The following is a 20,817-nucleotide window of genomic DNA, read 5'->3' on the forward strand; positions in this document are numbered from 1 at the left end:
CAAATTATATATGTGTGGTATGGAAAGGAAAAAAAAGAAAGAGGGGGGGAAAGAAGAGGGAAAAAAGGAAGAAGCAATAGAATGCAATGCAATGAAGTCTGGCCTGCTGCCCAGACTTACTGTCAGAAAATGCCAGCGCAAACCAAAACAAGACATGGAAATACTAGCGAGCAACCAAAAATAACCAACCCCTAGCTGAAGATTCAAGGAGATGAGGAAGACAGCTCCTTTGTTTTAATTTTGATGCCAGTGAGAAATGATTCTGCAGCATCAGAACTTAAAAACTTCTTCATCTGGCCTTCGAAAAAAATGTAAAATGTGGCAGGTTATTTGATATGATATTGCAAATTGATTTGCTTTGCAAGATTTCTCACCTTGGTACATTGTCTTCTATCAGCGATTTCTTTAGTATAATCAGGAAAATATAATCTTGTCATTGGCTGGCCCCTATTGAAGAAGCTCTCCTCTCTGCCTGCCTGTACACTGCAGATATTCTTCAATGGAAGCCCGTAGAAACTGAACAATAACCAGCCCCGATCTAGAACCTTGGGTAGAACCTGGAACATGATAAGCACGCTCAATATCGAGTGGAAAATCAGAAGGCAGTATCAGTAACTCATGCAGAAAACTCACCATAAACTCAGCAAGATGAAGGTCTGTTGCCAACTCTCTAAGGCCAAGAATATGCAGATTAGCTCTTCTAATTGAGAAATCCAAGCAGATAATACACTGTGAGAGGCATCCATGCAGTTTCACGAGCCGTGATCCGGTCTTCAGGTGCATTGACTTTTGACTCCATCTTTTGAAGACGAACATCTGTTGAATCTACAGACTCTTGAAGAGTATTGATGGAATCCTGGATCGATTTTAACTGTTCGAGCCGCTTTGACTGAAAAGATAACTATGAAATATTTTTTATCAAATCAGGCGGCTCTTCTCCTTCAGTCGCATATTTAGAAAGATTTGCAGGGGGGGACGATGGTGGTGTTCCTAAGCTTTTCTTCCCTCTTGATGTAGCCATGGCCCCTCTCACTGCTCAAAGCACAACACGCAGATATAAATGTAGAAAACAAAAGCTTTAAACGAGGTTAGTAGCAAATACCCAGATAACACAACAGTCTCAAAGAGGTTTTTTAAAAAGGTGAAACTTGGGAGAGATACAGCGAAGATTCAATCACGATGCCGCCTCCAACTGGAAGTTGACTCATCAAGCTGTTTCTTACAGTGTTAGGCATGCCAACATGTCGATCCCCCCATCGGAATTCAAAAAAGTCTGATGGCATTTGAGGCTGCTACATTGTTAATGCTAAGGAGGTCTTGGTCTGGTCAGTGCCTAGATGGGAGACCGTCTGAGAGTTCCATGTAAGTGGCACAGAGCTTCCTGAAGGAAGAGCAGGCTATGTAAAACAACACATTTGCCAGGAAAGAAGGGAGGACTCCTCTCTTTCTCATGTTGTCTTTATCTTTATCACATCTGGCTGGCATGGCCCACACAGGTGAATTGGCGGCCAGCAAGGAGGAGGGTGGGGTTGAATTACAAGGTATGCTACAGACATTGTAGATGGAGCAACGGAGAAGGGCGAATCAGAGAAGATCTGGTTTCAGCTGTTGCCTGAGATTCCCCACTCCTGAAGTACAGTTCAGACATTCTGTGTAAGCTGCGTTGTCTGAAGTCTTACCCTGAATTAAAGTTCTTTCCCTTTTTAGGGTCCCCCAGCCACTCATGAAGTCAACAGAAGTTAGAGTCTTTGGTGAACGTCCCTCAGGAGGCTGTGCTGCCAAACCAGCTGTAAGTGAATTACCTTTGTATCAGGCAACACGTGTCAAGGATGCTGTTCATGAAGTACAGCAACATTCTTTTTGAGAGATTTGCAACAAACACTGTCAATAACCCATGCAGAGGTTCCCGCACTATGCATAGCGTTTCAAAGGAATTATGCTGCTTTAGCCCTGGGACCCACGAACTCCCTTACCACCTGACAATCACACATTAAACTTTGCATTTATGTAGTTTAACACACCCTTTGAGCAGTTGACTAATTGAATCAATAAGCATTGATCAAGGATAAAACCCTATGCATGTTTAGACAGAAAAAAAGTCCTACAATTCCCAGCATTCCCCAGCCAGCTCTGCTATGCTGGCTGGGGAATGCTGGGAGTTACAGGACTTTTTCCTATCTAAACATTCATAGGATTGTACTCTACTTGTATGAGTTTTACTTGGTTAACTAGATTCATAAACTGACATGAGGAAAAGTAATAGTTTCAAAGGAAAGCGTAGCATTTTTTTGTTTTTAGATGAGCTGCACATGTGTCTTGGCATTCCCCCTGCCTCTCTCTTTCCTGCTGGCCTTTGAAGAGCCATCCCCCCTATTGTCTTTCACGCAGGATGGAATGCCTCCGCTAAGATGCAGCTTGCCAGATACAGTTTTTATAAGAACTTGTGTTAAAAATGGTTTAGCGTTCTTTTCGAAATCTGATCAGGGACCCCCTCTTTTTTTAGTTAAGATATGTTTAATCGATTAATCCAGCCAACAAATCACCTAAACATGACCCTATGTAGATTTCAGGGTGTCTAGGCTTTGAGGTGTACCGTTTGTACAGATAGGACCTCTACATGTTGGGCACTTGTTTTTGTCTGCCCCAATGAAAGCAAAGCCCAACGTAGTGAATATGGCTGTGTGCACATGGGTAGGTGCATTGGGGGTTTCACATTTTTATTTTGTTGTTGTTCAGTCATTAAGTCGTGTCCGACTCTTCGTGACCCCATGGACCATAGCATGCCAGGCCTTCCTGTCCTCCACTCTCTCCCGGAGCGTGCTCAAGTCCATATTCATTGCATCGGTGATGCTATCTAGCCATCTCATCCTCTGCCGCCCCCTTCTCCTTTTTCCTTCAATCTTTCCCAGCATCAGGGTCTTTTCCAGGGAGTTTTCTCTTCGCATTAGGTGGCCAAAATATTTGAGCCCAAGAAAATAAAATCTGTCACTGCTTCCATTTCTTCCCCTTCTATATGCCAGGAAGTGATGGGGCCAGATGCCATGATCTTAGTTTTTTTTAATTTTGAGTTTCAAACCAGCTTTTGCATTCTCCTCTTTCACCCTCAACAAGAGGCTCCATATTTTTATTTACATTTACAGTAACATATATTACTGGAATGCAATTGTGGCCCAAACTCCACTGTGCAAACCTCCCAAGTGAGAGTCACATTGTGGGGAAGCTAGCTGCCTCCAACAGCTTGCTTTAGAGAGTTGTATAAGGGGAGAAGGGCGCCATCTTGTAGAACAGCCTTCCCCAACGTAGTGCCCTCCAGGTGTCTTGGTGGGATTATGGGGACGGGCTTGAACTTGGGGGAGCTAGGGGTGGCGATGGCTGACAGAAAGCTCTGGCATGGGCTGCTCCATGAAGTCACGAAGAGTCGGAAGCGACTGACTGAATAAACAACAGCAACAAAAGTCCAGCACATCTGGAGGGCTCCAGTTTGTGGAAGGCTGTTGTAGAAAGATGAGAGGGGGCAGCTGCTTGGCTTCCTTGTCAGTCTGCCCCAAGTTGGATGCCAAGCCAACATCCTAAGGATCCCACTGGAGCAGACCAAAGGCAGAGTAGGATTAGTGGTAGATCTGTGAATGATTTGCAGGAGATCTCCAAGAGGCTCACTATACAGACCTAGAGAGAATTCTAAAACACTTAATAGGTTGGTAAAATACCAGCCATCCAGTACCTTGACTCACACTCGGATCCCAAAAACAAAGTGGCTCCTCTTGAATCCAGGCCACCAAACCAACCAGTTTATCCCCTCCTTAAATGTATGCAAAGTAGCCCATGCATCACCTCCAAAGTGGTGACCCTCAAGGGGTGAGATGCCTTTGATGTAACCCCTTGGTCAACCTGCTGCCAAACGCGGCCTTTGAGGAAGCAGCTCTGACTGAGGAAGACAAGAAGTAAATCCTTCTCGGGTGGGGTAGATTCTCCGCTGGTGCTGGTGCTCTCTCTCCTGCAGCGGTGTTAGCCTCCTAGGGAGGCTAGATGGCAATATCGCCACCAAGGATTAGGTTGTCTCTGGTGATCACTATTTTGTCGGGGGGGTGGGAGCTGCATTCAGTGATATACTGTTGGAGGTATAGTTGCTGGAGTAAGAGAGGTTGCCTGGCTATTTGGGGTTTGGGGCCAGGATATCTGAAGGACTGACTCCTTCCATATGACCGTGCCTGTAATTTGTGACCATCCGAGGAGGCTCTGTTGTATGTCCCACCGCCTAGAGAGTCTAGGTTGCTGGGTACGTGAGACAGGGCATTTTTGGGAGCAGCACCCCAATCATGGAACTCCCTCTTGAGGGAGGTGAGATTGGCTCCTTCCACTAAAATGATCAAGGAAGGTTTAAACTGTTGGGATTGTTTAGCTTGTAAAAAAGGAGGGTAAGGGGAGACATGATAGAGGTGTACAAAATCATGCATGGTGTGGAGAAAGTGGATAGGGAGACATTCTTTTCCCTCTCTCATAATACTAGAACCCAATGGGGTCATCCCATGAAGCTGATTGGGACATTCAGGACAGATAAAAGGAAGCATTTCTTCACACAGCGCAGAGTTAAACTATGGAATTTGCTGCCACAGGACATAGTGATGGCCACCAATTTGGATGTCTTTAAAAGGGGGTTAGACAAATTTATGGAATATAAAGCTATCAATGGCTACTAGTCCTTATGGTTATGTGCTACCTCCAGTATCAGAGGTAGTATGCCTATGTACACCAGTTGCTGGGGAAGATGGGTGGGAGGCTGCTGCTGCACTCAATGTCCTGCTTATGGATTTTCTGTGGGCAGCTGCTTGGCCACTGTGTGAACAGAATGCTGGACTAGAACAAAGATGATCAGGGGACTGGAAACAAAGCCCTCTGAGGAGAGACTGAAAGAACTGGGCATGTTTAGCTTTGTGAAGAGAAGACTGAAGGGAGATTTGATAGTGCTCTTCAAGTACTTGAAAGGTTGTCACAGAGAGGAAGGCCAGGATCTTTTGTCGATCATCCCAGTGTGCAGGACACAGAATAATGGGCTCAAGTTACAGGAAGCCAGATTCCGGCTGAACATCAGGAAAAACTTCCTGACTGTTAGAGCAATACGATAATGGAACCAATTCCCTAGGGAAGTGGTGGGCTCTCCCACACTGGTGGCATTCAAGATGGGGCTGGACAGCCATCTGTCAGGGATGCTGTGACTTGGATTCCTGCATTGAACGGGGTGTTGGACTCGATGGCCTTGTAGGCCCCTTCCAACCCTACTATTCTATGATTCTGTGATTCTAGATGGACCCTTGGTCTGATCCAGCAGGGCTGTTGTTACGTTCTTGCCTTTGGGCCATACAGACTGTTCTGTTCCATCGCGTTTTTAATGCTTTAATGTTTTGTTGCTCTTCAGTTTTAACCCTGCTCTCAAATTTTGTGTATCTTTCCTCCTTGTGTGTATTTTGTCTAGTTTCATGAGCTGTTTTAATGACACATAATCCTGGATGCTTGCTAGGCAGAGGGTGCAATGTGTAAATCAAATAAATATTGTCATTGTGTGAGGGAGGGCAGTTGTTGGTCCTAATTGCCAACCGGTATGCATAATGTGGACACGTCATTGGGCACTCATGCCATATGCGTGGCCTGCATTGGGAAGACATAACTCTTGTAAGCCTGCCATCCTCTCACTAAGTAAAGTGGATTCTCCGGAAATCCCGTTTTCCTTTTTATATGTCTAATTTTCTTGCTGAAATTCAACTTTCTGCTTCGAATGAGAAGGTGGACGCAGTATGCGTATGTCTTGTTTTCTTTAGGAGGAAAGCCAGTCTGCCGAGGGCCTGACGGACGACTGCACTGTGTGGGCGAATAATTGCAACCGAACCCTGGCTCCTAGTCCGAACGATACGGGAGATTTTGCTCAGGCTGCTCGCCTCGTCTCTACACCATTCAGCGCCATTCTGGTGCACTCCTGCCAAGGGGCTAAAGGTAAAGTGTTGTTCCAGGAAGAATGTCCCCTAGTACATGGGGCTGCCAATAGTCTCGGGGCACAATCCTGTGCATGTTTAGACAGAAAAAAGTCCTGCAACTCCCAGTGCTGGCTGGGGAATGCTGGGAGATGTAGGACTTTTTTCTGTCTAAACATGCATTGGATTGTGCCTTTAATGGTTTCCCTAGGCAAACTCTTCTGGCTAGACCTATTTTGGGAGTGTTCTATATTTTGTGTGTGTTTGATTGTCTTGTTTTAGTTTTTCATTGTCTAATGGTTGCATTTTGTTGGATTTGTAAGCCACCTTTAGTGCTTTTTAGAGAGAAAAGTGTTAGGCTGCAATCGTATACACCAAGGGTGTTGAACCTCCGGCTCCCAGACCACGCACCGTCCCCCTGGCCCCTCTCCTTTTCATTTCCTGCCAATCATTTGATGTTTTCCCAGCTTTTGTGTCCCCCCGCCCCAATTCTAAAAGGTTTTCTAAAACTCTCCTAAGGCTAGTTCAAGGGTGCAGAACCTCTTTCAGCCCGAGGGTTGAAGATCTTGAGCCTTGGAGTCATAATTTTGAAGATCTTTAGCTTTGGAGTCACAAAAAGCAGTCTTCTGAGATGCCGGGATGTTACAGTGAGCGCTTAAAACATGCTTATCCCCATGATGATAGAAACAGCCACTTTAAAACAGTAACAGTGCTATCCAATGCACAGCTACTGGGAAGTATGTCTAATGGAGTTCAAAGGGGATTTATTCCCAAGTGTGTAAAACAGGGGTGTTGAACCTCTTGCAGCCCGAGGGTCAAATTCCATTTCAGAGAAGCTCTCAGGGGTTGCGTTCCAGTGGTGGGCAGGGCTGATGGCAAAAAGGGGTGGGGCCAAAAATACCAGCCTGTTTTAGCTTACAGCTGTCACTGCCAGTAACTGAGCCTTAGGAGAGGCATTTCAGCCTTTTAGAATGGGGAAAAAACTGCACAAATGCTGGGAAACCACCAAATGATTGGTGGATGGGGAAAGGGGCGTGGCCGTCTGGGAACCTCAGGAGAGCCAGACTGAGGTTCTGCACCTCTTCTAAGGCGTAGTTACTGGCAATAATAGATATAAGCTTAAGAATGCTGGTATCTATTGGTGTTTTGGCCCCACCCTTTCTGCTTTGGCCCAGCCCCCTTTTGCCTTCAGCCCCACCCACCACTGGAATGCAGCCCCCGAGAGCTTCTCTGACATGGAATTCGGCCCTCAGGCTACAAGAAGTTCAACACCCCTGCTATATGCACCTGGGAGTAAATCCCCTTTGAGCTCCATTACACCTACTTCCCAGGAGCCGTGCATTGGATAGTGCTGCTAATGTTTTAAAGTGGTTTATTTATTTACAATTTATTTACAGTATTTATATACTGCTCCATATCTAGAACAGATTTCGGAGTGAACACAAAGGATAAAACAGTAAAAGCATAAAAAGATTAAAAACCTACAAAATTACACTTGTTTAAAAGCAAGTGTTATTTCTGTCATCATGGGGATGAGCATATTTTAAGCGCTCACTCATCCTGGCATCTTGGAAGACTGCTTTTTGTGACTCCAAAGCTCAAGATTTTCAAAATTGTTCTTCGTGGCTTGGGCTTAGAGACTGAGGGTGTAATCCTATGCATGTTTAGACAGACAAAAGTCCTACAACTCCCAGCATTTAAAATATCCTTTTTAAAATGACTTTTTTCTTTTCTTTTGTCTGAAATTCAGCTATAAGGCAGCTGATGCCTAAGGGCTGAAAATCCATTTTTGTGGGATATTTTCTATCGTTTTTTCCCCTTCACTGCTTCAGGCATGAAGGCAATGCTGGGAGGCAATGCTGGGAGTTGTAGGACTTTTGTCTGTCTAAACATGCATAGGATTGCACCCTAAACCTCCATGCATTCTCTTCCAGTTTCCAATGTTTAGGCTTGTTTCTTCAAACGTTGATAACTCTTGTCAGTGAGAATCTTGTAGTTATTTCCCTGATCGTTGTCATTGACCTAACCAGCTGTCCCTCTTTTGTGAAGTCATTGAGAACCCTTGGGATGACACCTTGATCCGCCAGCTTCTGTCCAGGCTGCCCAAGCCGATAAGTGCCTACTCAAACACTTTTGAATGGGGATCGAATCTTCCAGTTCTCAGACCTAAGGCTGAGCTCCAGTTGGGTAAGGCCCACCTACTGTGCTTTTTTTTTTTCTGTAATGCGTGGTGCGCACATTGAGAGTTCTGAGAAGGTGATTTGGATTTCTTGGACTTCCTGTGCCCAAAATGAGAACCTGGGTGTTTGGGCTTTTGTTACTCTGAAGCTGATGTGGTGTTCTCTGGGAGCACAAAATATTGTAAAGGTGCAGAGCCCTATCCTGAAAAATTTACCTCTAATGGCTTTGCTTGTTTTTCTTTTTTTCTTTTTCAAGAATATTTTTGGTCCTTGTGGTTGCTAAGACATGTTAGAAAGGGTGCTGCAATCTCAGAAGGGGGAGCAGAATAAGATGTTCATTTCTTGGGACAGATCTTCAGTATCATGGCTTCTCGCCATGACTAGCAAAGCCAGACTACATTGTGCAAAGGAACTAAAAACTGCAGGATGGATCTATGCAAAACAAGTGATTATGCAAATGTGCATAATAAATGTATGCATGTTGAAGAACTCAATTTTTCGTGCACAAAGTATTTTATTTTATTGTTGTTGTTATGGCATGGAATACACATGGCCCTGGTTATATATTTCAGCTGCATAGTTACTTGAGATGTATACTTGAACACTTTCAGGAGATAAACCCGTGCCCCTGAAATCCCCACAAAACGTGATAACGGAACAGAGATTCATTTATCCATCTTTGACAGTGCATTTAAGGAGTAGAATGCAGGAGGAATGTTGGGAGCTGACCATCTTTTTTCCAGTGCAGATATTCTATTCAGTCATCAGGTTGACCTTTCACAAGTCCCATTTATTTAATTTTTATTTACAATATTTATATATTGCTCCACACCAGAAGATTTTGGAGCTGTGAACAACAAGGATAAAAGAATAAACCACCAGGTTAAAACATTTTAAAAAAAGAAATTCCATTAACAGTTGCCCTGAAATATAGCCAGTCCTTGGTAAAATTGAACGGCGATGTCCACACATAACATAAATCATAATGTAGGGTAATGTGTACAGGCAGGAACAAGCCTGCGCAAAGCACCAGACTCATGCACTCCACTCTCCTCCCCCCATGTGCCCAGGAGGAGGAATAAACCTGGCTTCAGTTTTGCTTTAGCATATTCCTGGTTTGTCATTACATCCAAACTAGGAATTGTAGTTTAAAATAAACTAGTCAATTGCTAAACGAACCACAAAAACAATCCAGTGGTTGAAGCTGGTTTGTTTAGTAATGGACTAGAGTTTATTTTAAACCACAATGGTAATGATAAGCCCTGAATCTGCTAAAGTGAACCTAAATTCGCATTTATTCCTCCTCCCAGCCACGCAGAAAACGAAGAGGTGGGAAGGAGTGCTTGACCCCAGTGCTTCTCCCAGGCACGTACTTGTTTATGCACGTAACCCGAAATTGTGGGTTTCTGTTACATGCGAACTCAACATGTGCATGTACTGGGAGGGGTGCGGGCGGACAGGAATTAAAAGACTTTAATTTTAAAAAACCTGGTGAAATATCACTGTTTGCAGGAACTAGTTATGGGAGACCATGACTAGTTTAACCGCTGTCTCTTTCCCCCTCATGCCAACAGACACAAACTTTTTTTAATTAACACAAGTCAAAGGATAGTTTGAAGCAGTTTTATAACATCTCCTGCCTTTTTCCATCCTGGGACTCAAGACAGTGTGTACATAAGATTCCCAGATGGAATCCCATCCAGGCACTGACCAGTAGTCTCAAGCCAGCTTTGCTTCAGTAGGGCTGCATTATCATGTGTCTTCATATGAGGCTTTGAAGGCCTGTGTTCCGCAGAGTTTCTGGGGAGGCTACTGCAGACGGGTTGGAAAGCTGACATATTGAAATGGGTAGTTTTTGCTGTATCCTAACACCTGTCCTACAAATTTCTCCTCTTTCTTGTCCTCACCACTTACTCAGAATCCACATCCTTCCATATTGACTGCTTGCTTGGAGAAGGAGCTTTTGCACATGTCTATCAAGCATCCATCTTGGATATGAACAATGCAAAAAATAATCGGAAAGTAATACTGAAGGTAAGTGGGCCTGGTTTTGGTTGTCGAGCTCCATCCAGTTAGGTGGGAGGACCTCTGCTCATGCAACGAGATTTTCCCTTGCTTTCTTCACCCTGTGCACAGCTCGGATTTGCTCCAGAGGTCCACTAACCTTCCAGAACAAATTTGAGGAGCCGCAGCGGGGAGGAGGAAATATGTTCCCTTGGCAGACAGACAGCTTTTGATAAACCCTTCAGTTCGCTTGTCTAAAAGCAGGAGAGTCTCACAGGGCCCTTGTAAGAAGATCCATCTTGAATGCCTCCAAGCAGGGAGTCTTCTCTCTCCATGTGCTGAAGCTATTGGGGATTCCAGGTTTAAGACTAGGGACTGTACTGGAATAAGAGGAGTTGTATTGTACTGGAATTGCCTCTTTTGTTATATGCCCCATGACCCACAATTATACACCTATAAGGTCATAGGTCGGCCAATGTTACAAGAGCTACTGGACTTCTGGGGGGCCTTTTTTAGCCCCAGTTTAGCACAGCTGAAGGCAAAGGGTGAGTGCGGCTGGGTAGAGGGGATGTGAACTGGCAGGAGAGCTTGCTGGGCCAGAGGCTTCCCACTGCTGGTTTGGAGTCACTCTGCCACGGCACAAGATTCTGGGACAGTCTCCTGCGTGAACGTCTGGCCAGGTGGGGGGCATTGACGGTATTCCGCCTGTAACCCAGCAAGACGTGGCCCTGTTTCTGTCCTCATTTATGGTGGCTATAACGAGGCGTGGTGGTGAAGTGTCCTAGAGACAAATACTTTAAGCTGGGTGGGGAATCTGTGTAGACCAGCCTTCCCCAGCCTCATGCCTTCCAGATCACCCCCCACTCATCTCCAGGCAGTATGGCTGATGGCTGATTGTTAGACCAGGGCCTTCTTGCTCTTGGTATGCGAATCATCAGGATCCTTCTTTCCTTCTGTGGTTACCCGAGTGTCTTTCTTTGTAAGATAAACCTTGTTTGTTTGCAGGCACAGAAGCCTGCCAGCCCCTGGGAATTCTACATCGCAGCTCAGCTGACGGAAAGGCTCAAGCCAAGCATGCGCCACCTCTTCATCCACTTCTATTCCGCTCACTTCTTCCGCAATGGAAGTATTTTAGTTGGGGAACTTTACAGTTATGGAACTCTGCTGGTAAGCATGGCCTTGGCCTCAATGGATGTAAAAGCTACTTTGTGTGGTCTTAGTCTAAATGAGGGTGGGGAACCTGTTGCCCTCTAGATATTGTTGGACTCCAACTTCCATCAGCCCTAGCTAGCATAGCCAATTGTCAGGGATGATGGGGATTGTAGTCCAGCAATATCTGGAGGACCACCAATTCCCCTCACCCTTGGTCTAAATGTATATTATCATTCTCTTATTCACATGCATAAGTAATCTCGATCAAAATAGGTCTTGGAGCTACCAGGGTGTGTGTCTTGTTATAGTAGCAGTACCATTTTCAGGTGAAGCTTCCATTCAATTGAATGGGGCTTGTGCAGGAGAGCTTCCCAGTGGATTGTACTCCTGCAGCCCAGTCGTATGCATATTTACAGTCCCACTGTATCCAATGGGGATACAGTGGTAAGTTGACATAGGGTTGCAGTGTTATTCCTTCATTCTTTCCACTTGTGGCTAGATTATGCATGTGCTGCGTCTTCTCCCCAACTCTCTCATCCTTAGAACACCATAAACATATACAAAAAGCTGACGGAGAAGGTGCTGCCCCAAGCTCTCGTGATCTACTTCACCATAAAAATTCTGCACATGGTCGAAGAGCTTCACAAGTGTGGGATAATCCATGGTGACATTAAACCCGACAACTTTATTTTTGGTGAAAGGTAAGTGTTTTCACTTGTGAGTTGTCTATCACCTTGGTTTGTTTTCTTAATCTGCTCTGTTGAACTGCTCTATGGTAATCATGGTTCCACTTCTTTGAAACATGTAGATTTTTGGACAACGACACATGTGACGTAGATGGCATGTCTCATGGCTTGACAGTCATTGATTTTGGCCAAAGCATAGATATGAGCCTGTTTCCAGAAGGAACAGTATTCACAGGAAAGTGTGAAACGTCTGGATTTCAGTGTATTGAAATGATGACACACAAACCGTGGAATTACCAGGTATGTGGGGTGGGGTGGGGTGGAGTTACATACATAGACTGACTAGTTCTATATAAACACTAAGTCAGACTTTGGAGGCGGTAATGAAAAATCTATTGTTTTTATGTTATAGTTCTCATAGGTTGAACATTCTAAGATTATGCTAACCAGTGTAGCAGTGGTAGTCTTCCCTGACCTGATTCTCTCCAGATGTTTTGGACTTCAATTCCCATCAGCCCCAGCCAACATGGCCAATGGTCAATGATGCTGGAAGGTGTAGTCCAAAACATCTGGAGGGCACCAGGTTGCAGAAGGCCAGGTTAGAGTGTTGGATTTAGACCAAGGAGACCAGATTCAAGTCCCTGCTCAGCTGTGAAGCTCGCTGGTTGACCTTAACTGATCACCAACTCTCAGCCTAACCTACCTCACGAGACTGTTGTGAGGATAAAATGGGAGGAGTAGCAAACTTGTATGCACACAGGGCTCCTCGACAGGGTGGGATTAAAAAATAACCAATTGTGGGATTGGATCCTGATGACGCCATGCAGCTATAAAGCTTTCTATATTATCCCATTCTTATTTTTCAGACAGATTATTTTGGAATAGCTGCAACAGCGTACTGTATGCTGTTTGGCACATACATGAAAGTGAAAAATGACCAAGGGATCTGGAAGCCTGACAGTGTCTTCAGGAGGTTGGTCTAGAATGGTGCCTTTTCAAACTTTCTATCTTTGGGTCAGGCTTTCTGTGTCGGTGGGCTGGTTTATCAAATAAGCCACGACAAATATGCCACTCATTAAAAAAAAAAACACCTTAGGGAGAAAAGAACAGTGCAGTTAGGAGTGAGCGGTAGCCACAGAATGTTGCGTTTCAATTTGAAAGGAAAACTAGATAAAGGGGGATGGGATGGAACAGAGTATCCTGGAGAAGGGCATGTCTGCGTGGAATCCTGGACAGGATATAATCATACACAGCAACATTTTGTTGCAGGTCCATCTGGTTAAGATTTAATGCAGGCAAGACTGTGGTGCTCTTGATCAGTAGGAAATCCGATTCAGGATTAAATATAAAGCCTGTTTTGGACTGGGTTGCGCTCCCTCTGAAGAATTGGATATATAGTCTAAAGGGGTGCTCTCGAATCCAGCTTTCATTGGCCTGGGACAGGGCCTTTTCTGTAGTGGCAGCCAGGTTATGGAATTCTCTCCTCCCAGAGATGTACCTAGCCCCCATGCTTCAGGCCTTCTGTCAGGTTTTTGAGACTTTATTGTTGTTGCCCTGAAATTTTTTTTACTGATTTTTTTTTTCTGCTGCTTTTCTGTTTTTTTAATTACCTTATTTTACTTGTCTGATTGTAGCTTTAGCAGTTAGCCGCCTTGGGAAGAAAGGTGGACTATAAAGTTTAAATAAGACTACAGTAAGCAATGTGCTGCATGTTAAGTGGGTGAGCTTTAATCCAGTGACTAATAGGGTGTAGTTTTTTCTTGGTTGAAAGGACCAACGTTGGTCTCTTGCATTAAAACACTGGACCATGTTTATTAGGATGCAACAGGGTTGTAGCAGGTGCTGTTTCCTTACCAGGCAGAGCTTTTACCCCTGCGTTTATTCCACCAGGATTCCTAATGCTGATGTTTGGACCGACTTTTTTTTCACCTTGCTGAATGTACAAGACTGCAACAAGCTGCCCTCTTTGGGAACCTTGCGGGCAAGACTGAGAGACTTATTTCTGAGTACTTACGCCAATAAAGTAACAGCACTCCGTAATAGGTTGGCAGTGTTGCTTGTGGAAAACAAACGTTCACGAAAGTAGATTTTGAAGGTTTTGGGAAAGGGGAAATCATTGATGGAAACATTTCTTGATATAGAACGTTCTCCACTTTGCAGTTAAGATCCTGCTTGACAACTTGTATAGGCTGGAGTGGCAACGTTCTTTTGCTTAAATGATGCAATGTTCATTTTTGGTTTTACGAATAAACAACTTTCTTTGGGGTGATAACACCTGCCAATGTTATATTGCAAAGTGGCAATGTCAGAGATGAACACTTTCCTGGGGCATGGCACAGTGGGAAGAGAACCTGTCACGGGTTTGAAAGTCAGAATAGAATTGAAAGCAGGCCTCAAGTGAATAGAAGAAGTGGAGCAAAAAGGGTGCATTAAAGGCTGGGAGAAAAATGTATAAAATAAATAAAAATAATAAAAATGAAGATAAAACCGATGGAAGGGGTCAATCTGTTGTAGAACTAAATACAGAACCAGAATGTAATCTCCATTTTGTTTTGGAATGAGTGTGTTTTCAGTCTCTATACCATTTACTATCTGCTTGTGTGATGGAAACAATTTCAGTATTTTTTTCCCCTATGGGTTGGACTATAGGAACAATGTGTGCTAAGCATGGATAATTTCTCAGAATCGGTCTTTTCTTGGCATCTCTAAGGTAGGATAATAGTGGGCTGGGTAGACTGGTGGTCTGAGTCAGTTTAAGGCAGTTTTCCCCCAACCCAATGCCCTCCAGATGTGTTTCTCACACCCGGGCCAGCATATTGGCTTGGGATGCTGAGAGTTGTAGTCCAGCACATCTGGAGGGCAGCTGGTTGGAGGAAGGCTCGTATAAGGCATCAACATTTAATAGACAGATTTAACTTAATGCAAAACTAGTTTGATAACGGCAGTGACACAACATCTGAGGAGTATCATCATGACGATGACGAACATCTGCGGAGTCATTTATTCAGTCCTCTAGTAATAGGAATTAATGGACTGAGACGTCTTCTTAAAGCTGTTATTTAGCTGATCTTAGGTAGAAAGTACACCTCTGCCAGAAATGTATAAAGACAGAAGCCTCTGCTAAGTTGGAAGATGCCCTACAGTACAGTCTCAACAAACCCTTAATTTTAGTTCATCACTGTCAAGAGCAGAAAACCTGGAACTGGGTCATTTGGCAAAGCGAGGCTAATCATTCCCTCTAATAGCAAACTGAAGTTGTTGACTACCTAATCAGTTTGGAAGCAAAACAGGGTCACCTAAAAATAAGAATTTTCTGTACCAGCCTTCCCACCCTGGTGCCCTCCAGATGTTTTGGACTATAGCTCCCAGCATTCCTACCTTAGCCATGCTGGTAGGGGCTTCTGGGAGTTGAACTCCAAAACATCTGAAGATCTACCTTCTCCCCACCCCTGCCTTAGGGCATAGAGAATGGTGTCTGCTGATGGGGAAAAAGAAACTGGTGGCAGGGGATGGAGACAGGGAATTGATTTGCCCAAACCTGTAACACCTTGGCGTAAACATTTGTGGGTGGGGATGTGAATGCATGCAATGAGGTTAAAAACTCCCTTCCCATTCTCCAGAAACATGGTTTGCCCTGCAAGCAATAAAATGCTCAGAACTTGCCAGAGAGAAGAATCTAGGGAATTTAAGGAGGCCAACTGAATTGGATCAAAGGCCTATTTATTTTCCTCAGTAGTCAACCAGCTGCCTATGGGAAGATCACAAGCAGGACTGGAGGATAATTGCCCTCTCTTGCTGCTGCGCAACTTGTATTCAGAGGAATGCTGCCCCCAATTGTGGGGGTTACATGTAGCCATCATGACCAGTAGCTATTGATAGTCCATAAGTTAATCTGGTACCCTTTTAAGTCCTGCTTGGTTGGCATCCATCACCACATCTTGTGAACTGCCATAGTTTTCAATGGCAATTTAAAATATAGATCCTCAAGGTGGCTTACAAATGGGTAATGTCTGTTCCTGCCCGCCTGCCAACATTTAGTTCTCTGGCTTATGGAGGCAGCGGGGATTGTAGGATACAGGACTTTTCATCACATATTGCCAGATGCATGCTGGGTGGCTGGGGCTGTCCCTGCTCGTCAACTAAGTACTCTGACATCTTTATTTCTAGCTGCCATCTTGGGAAGATGAATTCACACAAAAATATGCCCCAGATATTTCGGCCTTATAAGCACTCTTACCAGTTCAGTACCAGCTTGCCCAAAGATCCAGCATTTTTAAGCCAGGCCAAAAAACAAATCAATTTGTTCCTTTTTAGTTGACTAAAAAAAAAAAGACGGGAAAGGCGAAGAACAACTGCCTGGTCTTTACAACTTTATTATTGTTTCCCTTGCATCTTGGTTGATAATGCATCCAAGAAAAACTTTACTGTAGTAGGCAACTGCATTACAGAGTTAAATATTAGACATTTTGTACAAGTCTTAATGCTGTGCATTTATGTAGCATTCTAAGTTCCTATGGTGAAAATTGAGTACTTTAGGCACATCCAATGTGCTTTTCCCTTTGTAAAAATACTGCACTTTTCATGCTTTATATACATATATTTTTAAAAAAATCACTGTGGATTGCTTAATTCATTGGAGGGAAGAATTGGGAAAGCAGAGTACCATGAACCTTATAGTTCCAAGTAGTAAATGGCCCTGGGGGCAGCTGTGAAGGCAGTAGCCGGTGAGGCACAGAGAGGTCTCAAAAAGACAAAAAGTTTCCAGTTATTTCCATTTATTCTCCATATTATGTAGCACTGTCAAAGGCAGGGTTCTTCGGGTAAGCATCGTCTGGGGAAAGGTTTAAGATCTCATCCAGTGACGGACCTTCTTCTTCTGCAGGTATCTCTGCTTCAAACATGCGCTGAAGTAAAGCATCCACAGTCCTGTATCCTGGAGCCAGGGCCAGAACCAAAACAAAACAGTTATTTTCTTATTATAGATGTGTGCAAATACTGAAGTTCTCCCACAAGGGATACCTGACTTAACAGACAACACAGTATGGGGGATGTGCATTTGTTCTGTTGACTACAGAAAGGGTACATGTTACATTACAGGTTGTTAGCTGAAGCAGCCTTTTATTTAAGAAACTTACAGACTGCCTTAAAGGGTAAAACCCTCTTGAGAGGGCTTCCAATAGTGCATAAAACATCAGCGTCAAAAAAAAATTCAAAGTACAAATGAGAAGAACTAACAACTAATACAAAAACATTAAAATCCTTTAACAGCTACAGCTAATAATTTCCAGTTAAGCAGCCCAATGAACCCATTTAGAAGAAATCCACCAAGAACAGATACGTTTTTAAGGCTCCCCTAACGGTCTGCAAATAAGTGGCTGGATGCACCCAAGAGATTGTGTATTTCATGGCTGTGGGGCCACTTTTCCCTTGTGCCCCACCAACCTAGTTGCTTTCAGGGCAGGGTTTCACTCAGGAAGCCTTGGGTATAAACATAAAAGTGTATTACGGGGAAAGCAGTGTATCGCTTTTACTTGTCTGGTGGCCCAGCAGAGCTGGTAACCTAAAAACCATTATATTCCCTACCCAGAGTTTGTCTTGCAGACAATTGAGAAAACAAGCCATGGTTTGTTCAATCCCTGTTTTTTCCCCCCTCTTCCTTTACCTGCTTCCTCCTTTTATCCCAAATGGTTTTGCGGCACTGCAGTACTAGCATCTAGAGCAGCTGGTTGGGGTTTTTTTGCCATTCTTTCCTGCTGCCTCTGTAGCCTGGCGGAACAACCCATGGTTCTGGGTTCACACATAATGACGTCTATGGTTTAAACCCAGAGTTAACAACCCAACAACAAACCATGGGTTTTCTTTCTGGGCTATTTGTGGTTAAGAAACCATGATTTATTAGTGTGGCTGGGTTCACACATCACAACCCAGAATCCAAGAATCCACGGGTTAAATAAACCATGGGTTAGCATTATGTGTGAACCAGGTCTATAACTTGTTTTGTTGTTTTTAATGCAAACACAGAAGCTACACCAAGCAAAAGAGATTCCACTTATGTTCTCCCCCTTCATGCATGCATATGCACACACGCTTCCCTTGGGTCAGTAGAACACCACTATTCTACCAAGGTGTTAGTGCAGTGACTTATCCCTAACCTAAAAGTAGCACACATTTGAAGATGTTTTCCATGCCAAGCATTCTACAATAAAACAAGTTTCTTGATACTTACTTTTGGAAGCAATTTTAAACATCAGTCCTTTAGGCTTCTTCTTTGCTGCTACTCCCTCTTCTCCTCCAACGTCATTTTCACTGGTTTCCATGTTGTCTAGCAGTTTGCCATCTAGTAGTTCATCCCTTCAGGGAAATCCCCCCCCCCCAAAGCCATTAACACACGTGAGATAGCGTCAACCTTCTCAATACATCCCCCTAAAGCTTGGGTGGCTGGGGAGGGGAGGGGGCATTAACACCTTGATGCTATTGCTACAAGACCAAAATTGGCTGCTGCTGGGATGAGTGCATACATGAGCGTGCGCAGCCCCTGCCACCCCAGCAGAACATGATGCTGCCCTTGGGGCCAAAAACGTTGGGCGCCCTTGTCCTAAAAGGCTGAGAGGAGTTTCTTTTGCTAGTTGGTACAGAGCCCTCTCTTATATTTCCCTTTAGAGATATCGCAGCATCTCAGGGTCACTACAGGTGTTGTTACAGGACAGCATCTGTACCTGGTAACCTGTAAATGACATATGTTGCTTTACTTTTTTTTTTTTAAGCAAGCAAGCAAGCAACACCATGGCTGCGTGCTACAGATGGGTAGAATCGGCTCCCAGCTTCCTGTGCTATTAACATGGGTCAAATAAAGGGCTTGTTTCTATTGCTGTATTGCAAATTTGAACTTTTAAAAGGCATATGGCATTTGTTTTCCCGACCTAGCATAACATTCCAGATAGAGCATATCTGGAATTTTGCAGTCTTAAAGTTTAGACCACTGTCTGTAGGTATGAATGCTGCTTGGGTGGTTGCAATGTCACACTAGTAAGCTATTTTAACTTGGGAGTGTGTGTGTGTGTGTGTGTGTGTGTAGAACCATGTATCTCAAAAACAGCTCCCCGCAAGTGCTATGGCCCAGAAGCAGTGGAAGCTGGTGGCTACGACTTCAGTAGGGCTGTGAATCTGCTCTGGGTTTCAGTCAGAACGCTAAAGGAGTTACCCAAGGTGCTGAATCCTATCCCCAAAATAGGTTCCAGCACCTTGGATAGCTCCTTTAGAGTTCTGAGTGAAACCCAGAGCAGATTCACAGGCCCACTGACATCGGAGCCACCAGCCTCTGCTGCCCCGAAGCCAAGGGCTCGGCTGGTACTAGGAAGAGTAACTGCTCTTCCCAGTGCTGGCCAAGGCAGCTTGGGGAACGGCCCACAGCACGCACAGCCAGAGACACGGCCGACGCCAGGAGCAACGTCTGTCCCTCCCAGCACCACCGGAGCCCCTTTCTCTGTGCCTCTCCCAGCATGAAGAAAGTTGAAATGCCTAGGGGGCAGGGCAGTGACATCAGTGGGGAGTGGCCACACCGACTGACATCATCTGACAGGTTGTTGTTGTTCAGTCGTTCAGTCATGTCCGACTCTTCGTGACCCCATGGACCATAGCACGCCAGGCCTTCCTGTCCTGTGCTCTCTCCCGGAGCGTGCTCAAGTTCATATTCATTGCATCCGTGATGCTATCTAGCCATCTCATCCTCTGCCGTCCCCTTCTCCTTTTGCCTTCAGTCTTTCCCAGCATCAGGGTCTTTTCCAGAGAGTTTTCTCTTCGCATTAGGTGGCCAAAATATTGGAGCTTCAGCTTCATTATCTGTCCTTCCAATGAGCACTCAGGGTTGATTTCCTTTAGGATGGACTGATTTGACCTCCTTGCAGTCCAGGGGACTCGTAAAAGTCTTCTCCAGCACTACAGTTTGAAAGCATCAATTCTTCGGCGCTCAGCCTTCCTTAAAGTCCAGCTCTCACAGCCATACATTACTACTGGAAAAACCATAGCTTTGATTAGACGGACCTTTGTCGGCAAGGTGATGTCTCTGCTTCTTACTATGCTGTCTAGGTTGGCCATAGCTTTCCTCCCAAGGAGCAAGCGTCTTTTAATTTCATGGCTACAGTCACCGTCTGCAGTGATCTTGGAGCCCAAGAAAGTAAAATCTGTCACTGCTTCCATTTCTTCCCCTTCTATATGCCAGGATGTGATAGGGCCAGATGCCATGATCTTCGTTTTTTTAATGTTGAGTTTCAAACCAGCTTTTGCACTTTCCTCTTTCACCCTCAAGAAGAGGCTCTTGAGATCTTGAGAGGCTCTAAGAATTTGCCAGAGTTTGTTGTGATCCACACAATCAAAGGCTTTAGCGTAGTCAATGAAGCAGAAATAGACGTTTTTCTGGAATTCTCTTGCTTTCTCCATGATGCAGCGAATGTTGGCGATTTGATCTCTAGCTCCTCTGCCTCTTCGAAACCCAGCTTGTACTTCCGGTAGTTCTTGGTTCGCATACTGCTGAAGCCTAGCTTGTAGGCTTTTGAGCATCACCTTGCTGGCATGCGAAATGAGCGCAATTGTGCGGTAGTTTGAACACTCTTTGGCGTTGCCCTTCTTTGGAATTGGAATGTAAACTGACCTTTTCCAGTCTTGCGGCCATTGTTGAGTGTTCCAAATTTGTTGGCATATTGAATGCAGCATTTTAACAGCATCATCTTTTAGGATTTTAAATAGCTCAGCTGGAATACTGACATCTCCGCTAGCTTTGTTGTTACTAATGCTTCCTAAGGCCCCCTTGACTTCACTCTTGAGGATGTCCAGCTC

General features: G+C 44.5%; 2 protein-coding genes across 3 annotated transcripts in view; one reads left to right on the forward strand and one right to left on the reverse strand.

Annotated features, from left to right (window-relative positions):
* Window positions 1–16,284, forward strand: part of BUB1 (BUB1 mitotic checkpoint serine/threonine kinase) — a 63,028-nt gene extending 46,744 nt beyond the window's left edge. For both annotated transcript variants that reach the window (XM_084829105.1, XM_084829106.1), the window contains 9 exons: window positions 1,708–1,789; window positions 5,814–5,985; window positions 8,013–8,150; window positions 10,062–10,177; window positions 11,153–11,314; window positions 11,843–12,000; window positions 12,108–12,285; window positions 12,852–12,958; window positions 13,876–16,284. In XM_084829105.1, coding sequence (XP_084685231.1) covers window positions 1,708–1,789; window positions 5,814–5,985; window positions 8,013–8,150; window positions 10,062–10,177; window positions 11,153–11,314; window positions 11,843–12,000; window positions 12,108–12,285; window positions 12,852–12,958; window positions 13,876–14,071 — 1,309 coding nt within the window. In that variant the 3' untranslated portion in view covers window positions 14,072–16,284. The remainder of the gene's footprint in view (window positions 1–1,707; window positions 1,790–5,813; window positions 5,986–8,012; window positions 8,151–10,061; window positions 10,178–11,152; window positions 11,315–11,842; window positions 12,001–12,107; window positions 12,286–12,851; window positions 12,959–13,875) is intronic.
* LOC146360205 (two pore channel protein 2-like) overlaps window positions 16,284–20,817 on the reverse strand; it is a 51,435-nt gene continuing 46,901 nt past the window's right edge. Inside the window, exons 19-20 of the mRNA XM_084822488.1 lie at window positions 18,212–18,336; window positions 16,284–16,918 (exon numbers count right to left, since the gene is read on the reverse strand). Coding sequence (XP_084678614.1) covers window positions 16,773–16,918; window positions 18,212–18,336 — 271 coding nt within the window. The 3' untranslated portion in view covers window positions 16,284–16,772. The remainder of the gene's footprint in view (window positions 16,919–18,211; window positions 18,337–20,817) is intronic.

Source organism: Heloderma suspectum, chromosome 1 (genome assembly GCF_057233095.1).
Source record: "Heloderma suspectum isolate Gila_16-S chromosome 1, 16-S_ref, whole genome shotgun sequence".
In the NCBI taxonomy this organism is placed as follows: domain Eukaryota; kingdom Metazoa; phylum Chordata; class Lepidosauria; order Squamata; family Helodermatidae; genus Heloderma; species Heloderma suspectum.